This window comes from Wasmannia auropunctata, unplaced genomic scaffold, assembly GCF_000956235.1.
Source record: "Wasmannia auropunctata unplaced genomic scaffold, wasmannia.A_1.0 LD335983.1, whole genome shotgun sequence".
In the NCBI taxonomy this organism is placed as follows: domain Eukaryota; kingdom Metazoa; phylum Arthropoda; class Insecta; order Hymenoptera; family Formicidae; genus Wasmannia; species Wasmannia auropunctata.
This window is the reverse complement of record NW_012026907.1, coordinates 82,420-88,858: the sequence shown is the minus strand read 5'-3', so window position 1 is coordinate 88,858 and position 6,439 is coordinate 82,420. Positions and strand designations below refer to the sequence as shown.

General features: G+C 37.8%; 1 protein-coding gene across 1 annotated transcript in view; it reads left to right on the top strand.

Annotated features, from left to right (window-relative positions):
* LOC105454561 (collagen alpha-2(IX) chain-like) overlaps positions 1–6,439 on the top strand; it is a 49,358-nt gene that overhangs the window by 28,005 nt on the left and 14,914 nt on the right. Inside the window, exons 3-5 of the mRNA XM_011697237.1 lie at positions 3,795–3,876; positions 4,893–4,987; positions 5,997–6,173. Coding sequence (XP_011695539.1) covers positions 3,795–3,876; positions 4,893–4,987; positions 5,997–6,173 — 354 coding nt within the window. The remainder of the gene's footprint in view (positions 1–3,794; positions 3,877–4,892; positions 4,988–5,996; positions 6,174–6,439) is intronic.

Here is a 6,439-nt window from a genome sequence, read left to right as displayed (position 1 = left end):
GCTTTATTAGCTTTATACTTAAGATTATTCAACTCACCTTGTAGGAATACTGATCGAACATTCTGCAGGCTTCAAGATCATTACTGAGAACGGAATAACCAGCATCCATACTGACCCGACGCTTCTTCTCGCCGCCTAGAACGAGCCCTTGTAAATGAAAAGCGATCTATCACGCACAGACACAGTTTAATAACTAGTACCGAACAAACTGATCGCAATTGCACCGACTATACCGTCGCTCATTGTACAATTCGTTTTATGCACAAATGCAACGCGATACTGTCGCAATATTGTCTTGTCGTATACACTCGACCGGTTTGGCACGCTTTAAAGTTCGTACTTTCCAATCGCGACGAGTATAACGCACGATATGTAATGCAAACGCAATGACTCACGATTCACGCGGATCTTCTGCCAACTTTGATTTAAGCGAGAACTCACAATTTAATCTCAAGTAGTTTTCGATTATCAAGGTATTTAAATGTCTTGCTACGTAGTCGGCGAATATTTGCTATTTTGTGCCGACTATGAGTGGCAAATGTTAACAATTTTATTTTTAAAAAATGACGATGAATACATAGAAATGAAATTGCATTGCAATCGGAAGCACTGGAAACAGCGATTGCTATCTCACTATTGATCACTGTCGATCGCGCGCGACTGAAAATGGACCGCCAACGCAGCACGTGGACAACGCGACTATGATCGTCACTGGTTGAGGTCGGCAGGTGCCATGCAAGACATCGAGATAGTGCGGTTTGTAACGAGAGAGGGCGACCGCCGGCGACCGCGCGCGCGAGCATGCAACGGCGGCTGTACGTTGGCGGCTATACACGGCGGTTACGCTCGTGGCGGGGACTAGAGGAACTCTCTTCTTCGCTGCAGGCTGCTCCGCTGTGCTGCGTGAGCGCGGGCGCGAAATCTTAAGATTACAGTACCGTGCAGTCCCCGTGAGTACACGGATACGAATGTGTTATAAAAGGAGTTGTTATGTTAGGTTAGGGTTAGCTCACGTATGATATCGCAACATCGCACGTTACGCGTGCAACCGCGACAATGTCATAGGTATATACAATGCGAGATGGCTTCCCCCTATGAAACTCGATGTTGCTCTCTGTCCGCTTCTCTCTCTCTCTCTCTCTCTCTCTCTCTCTGACCGAAACTGAAAGCCCCTGCTGTATTCCCAGCGCGCACGTTTTCGTCGGGGTTCGCGATGGTAACCCCCTGCCCCCCCCTTTCTCCCCCGTGTACGTCGAAATACATATAATTATTCAAACTACGCCGACCCCGTGCGTCGTAAATCTCGCGTATAGTCGGGCGGATATCGAAATAGCACGTAAGAATTGCAGATTATTATTATTATTACGTACGCTATAAATTCTGACGAAGTCGGACGAATACAAAAGTGAGATAATAACGATCGATTAACAGCCTCGAGGTCTTTTGTGCAAATGTTGCACAAAACATATATATATATATATATATATATATGTATGTATATAATAACAAAGTTCCATTCCGCAGCTTTTCATTGTAACGTATATTAAAACGTTTATTTACGCGTTGTTGTCATTTTATTTTCTAAATTCTCATTATACGAACGCATTGTACTCGTAAATAATTGTTATGCCTCTAATAACGAATGGCACACTAATTTAAATACGAAATTATAAATCCACCGTGGCGTGAAATAAACGACACATGTACAATAAAATGTAAGTTACATACAAATAGATGCTGAAGATACTCCTTTTATTTTATTCGATACTACGCGTTATTGCAGGCGCAGCGCGACAGATGCGACAAATGTATTTTTTTTATTCGCGCGTGCACGTATTTGTAGTGCTCGAATACGCAATGTAACTAAAAACGTACGTTAAAAAAATGTTACAAAATCCTCAATCAAAAAAATCAAAATCTTTATTGTAACGAGAAATACGACCTGCTACAAAGTTTTCTTTTATTAAATTGTTTAAAAAAATATTGGACTGTCGAAAAAAATATTATTTTGCCATAAATAATAGTTTGGAAATATTAAACTATTTGGACACGTACAGCTCCTACTATACATGAACCACGAATAACTCCGATTTAAAAGAATTGAATAGCGCGAGCCTTCGAAAAACGAATTATATCATTTATATCGCGAGTTGTCACATAGTTTTTAAAAATGAAATACAACGCGTTCTTTTTTTTGACGCAAGCAGAAAAAGATAAATATTATGCTTGTTTGCTTTAATATTATAGCCTTCTATACATATATTATATTTATACATAATACAATTATATAAAAAGCACTAAAATATGCATGTAATAAAATTTCAAAATAAGCTATTTATATGTATAATATATATTATATACATATACATATATATATATATATATATATATAGTATACACATAATACCTATATGTACAAATTGAGTATATAAATATTATGATAAAGCTGTATTTACCAATTATATGATTTATTTTAAACATCATACTGTGTTTAAAATCCTGTAAATTGTTAATAGACAGCATTCATTCATATTCTCACATTGTTTATATAATGATTGAAAGTTAATTTGAAAGCTTATTGGAGAAACGCCATTGTGAAGTGCGCTATAAATGCGTAAAAGGAGAGATAATATGAAATCTCATAAAATAATAATACAATCGAAATGAACGAATGATGATTCTAATAATTCTGTTTAATGATGTTTTGTATTAATAATTCCCCTCCAAGTAAGAAAATGTGAATAAAATCGGAAATACGGCCGATACTTTGGCATATTCGAGCAAATTTAACAGATTTCTGATAGCGGAATTGGGAAACGATAGCTTTTTTTTTGTAATAACGTAAGAACGCGTTCGATCGCCGAAAAATCCTAACCGGACGTCGACTCAGCGTGCCCGATAAAGCGCACCGTCGTTACCGATAATTATCGGAAAACACTTAGGGCCGGTGTCATGTGTGCTAACCATACTGCCTGATTGGCTTGGAACTTCATTAATCACCGTCACTGCTTGATGTATTATTCGCTTTTAACGTACAAGACAGGTCCGGTATCACGTCTGAGGAACTTTACTTGGACATTGCATTGTTCGCAACTGGCGCATGCGATCATTTATACTACTGACTAACAATTTGCGATGGCGGTCCTGACATCGTGTCGGGATATGACGAAACGTATAAGAACAATATCGCATAATATATATTGTATAACCCGAGATCGTCTCTCAGGTCTCTGCATACATATTAGCGACATTAAATTTTATTGCTTACATTACGTATTCAGCTCCTTTATGTCTCAGCTTTTAGATCCCATCTTGTAAGTGGTACGATTTCCCGAGCGATCTTAATTCCTGCTCTCCGTCCACATCGCGTACAATATCATCTGTAATATTAATCCAGTTATTACCATATGAATTTCAACAACATATTTAAATAAATAATTCGCAAATGTACTCGTAAATATTTGTCGCCCCTAATCGAAAACAGTCGACGCACTCCCGCGTGTGTCACAACACATATTGCGATTTAATATACTATATATCAGCAGCAATTTACATTTAAAATGACTAATTGGTAAAACGAACGACAAACCGACCGCTGCTTCGCTATTCTCTCGTCGTCGCAACTTAAGTGCTGTAAATAAATAAAAAAAGTACGCATGCCCATCTGCACCGAACAATCCGGGATTGGCAATCGACGACGGCGACAACGACGTCGATAATAATCGTCCTATTATGTAACGTTAACGAGATGGCGTAATCCGATCTTATCGGCACTGCTTATGATGCATTTTCAGATCAGCCGAGATGCGGACGAAGACAAAAGCGAGGAGAGTAACCCACCGCCGTTCATCACGCCCCCGCCGCCGAATCCAGATTGTGAGTATTAAGACCGCCAAGTAGACACGCGCTAACGATTTTTTAACCGCTCATAAAATGTAACGCTTTATCGTTGGATTACATTTTAACAATTTAAAAGACATCAAAGATACACGGTGTTATTTATTTAAGGACAGGGGGAGAAGTGGTCAATTTATGAAATTATCCCTAATTTATGAAATGTCCCTTGTCTCCTAAGTTAAAAGCCAAATTAAAATAATTTTGCCTCGACTTTTTAATCAAACGATTGAGACTGCTAATTTGACATTTCCATTTTTTTCTTTTCTCTTCATCTCTGCATATATTTGTCGTTACAAAATTTTCATTCTTTTAAATTGAGAAATGTAATTCTAATTGTTTCTTTTTTTTTGCGAGTCAGATTAATCCGAACTGATTAAAATCATTTCGTCACGATATTTAATTAAATGATTGAGATTGCTAATTCGCTATTTCCACTTCTTCGTCTTTTAGTATTCGATGCGCGTTTATTTGCCATTCCAAGATTTTCATTCTTTCATGTTGAGAACGAAATGTTAAATCAAATTGCTCTTTTTTTCGCGATCGGATATTTTTTTTATTATCTTTTTTTTGCGCTCGCGACATTTTTCTAATTTATTGCGGGGATTATTTGAACTATCTCAAAATATCGATATATCGTATCAGTATTTTGGGACAGTTTCAGTCTGACAGTTTTCCAATTAATCAATGCACCGAAACATCAATATCTTCTCTCTCTCTCTCTCTCTCTCTCTCTCTCTCTCTCTCTTTTTAATCCGACATCCCTAGCTTAGTGAAGATAGGACGACGCGTTAAAAATCGTTTATTAATTTCGCTATAGCCGACGTCGATGCGCGACGTCGACTTCGGAGGTATCGCGTCGAAGAAACGATGATAAAATATGAAGCAAACTTTTTTAATCTACTTTTCGCGCGCATAAATCACCCCGGCATGTCAAAACAGAAAGCGACGAAGTTGCGTGGACTTACGGCGGCGCATTCGTTCTCTTTTTTTTTCAGATAAAGGTCCGAAAGGCGAGAAGGGTGACAAGGGGGATAAGGGCGAGAGCGTCCGGGGTCCTCCGGGGCCTCCCGGCCCGCCTGGTCGCGACGAGGTGAGTGCATTATTTAATCAACAACAAAACTTTTTTTTAAACAGATTAATTTTAAGATAAACGGTCACAAAAAGAAGGTCATTTCTTGCGCTTTCTCCAATAATACCTAAATCAATACAGCTGAATAATTAATGATTAAATTATCGGTTGAAATTATTATCATAATTGGAATAGAAAAAGCTTATTAAGAAGTTATCCCAATTGATGAGAATAATACGATTACTTTTATTTTACTGTAGTTATTATTTTGACCATCTATTTTGTAAATTATCCATAAGTCTGCATTTGTTTGCGATAAGTGGAAATATTTTAACATGCTAATAAATTATTTATATTAATATATAATATCTATATCATTAAAAAATAAAAACTGAGCTTTATCTTATTTAAAAATTTATCAAAAATACGCTACAAAAATACGATAAATCAAAAATTTATCAAAAAATGAATTATGTGTATAGTTCGTCAACCTATTTGTTAAATTAAACTATTCTATTTAGCTATTCATATATCTCGTGGTATATATCGTATTATATAAGATTTCATTAGTCGGGGAAAGAGTGTGTGTGCTTCATGCTAGGTGTAGACATCTCGTTATATATTAACTGTAGGTAGGGACCGCGATCGCGGTCCGCAGATCCGTGAGCAGGTACGATATTGAAGGCGGCCTGAATGCGCCTGAATCCGGGATCACTCATTTATCTTGTTATTCGCGTGAGTCAATTTAGCATCGACACCGGAGAACCGGCCCGGCGCCTGTCGCATGTAACACTGATTACACCAAAGCCGCTTTCACGGCGCTTACTATCTTCCGCTGTTATTGGTACACGGTGTACATGCGTATTTGCTTTTAGACACCGCGCCGTCGGAAACTTGATTGTATCGCTTTACTCATTAATGGAACAAATAGTTTGCTGATACTTAGTCGTTAAACGCTATTATAACTGATTCTGCTAGGAGTATTAAATGCAATGGCGACAGAGAGAGTTAAATGAATTGATCTTTCAAGGATTGGCTGATGAAGATACCACAGGGACCACCCGGTCAGAAGGGAGACCCCGGCACTTGCATCTGCAACGCCACGGCCTTAATGTCTTCCTTTACGATGCCAAAGATGATACAAGGGCCGAAAGGTGAGCCAGGAGTACCCGGACAGGAAGGCAAGCAGGGCCTAATGGGTCTCACGGTAATGATTCCTCGTTTCTTACATATATCTCCGGGATTTAACGAAAGCGCTAAAAATGATATACATTTAAGTTACTCACAGCAAATTTTACAATATTTAATATAACGCCTTTTTATACAACAAAAGACGTCTAACATTGTGACGAATGTTAAAAGTATACATGTAAAAAACAAATTTTATAAATCGTTCGTTTGAATTATAGAACTTCTCAAGTTTCTTTCAGGTTTTTTCCTCCTCAAAACTTCATCTTTTTTTTTGGTTTAAAA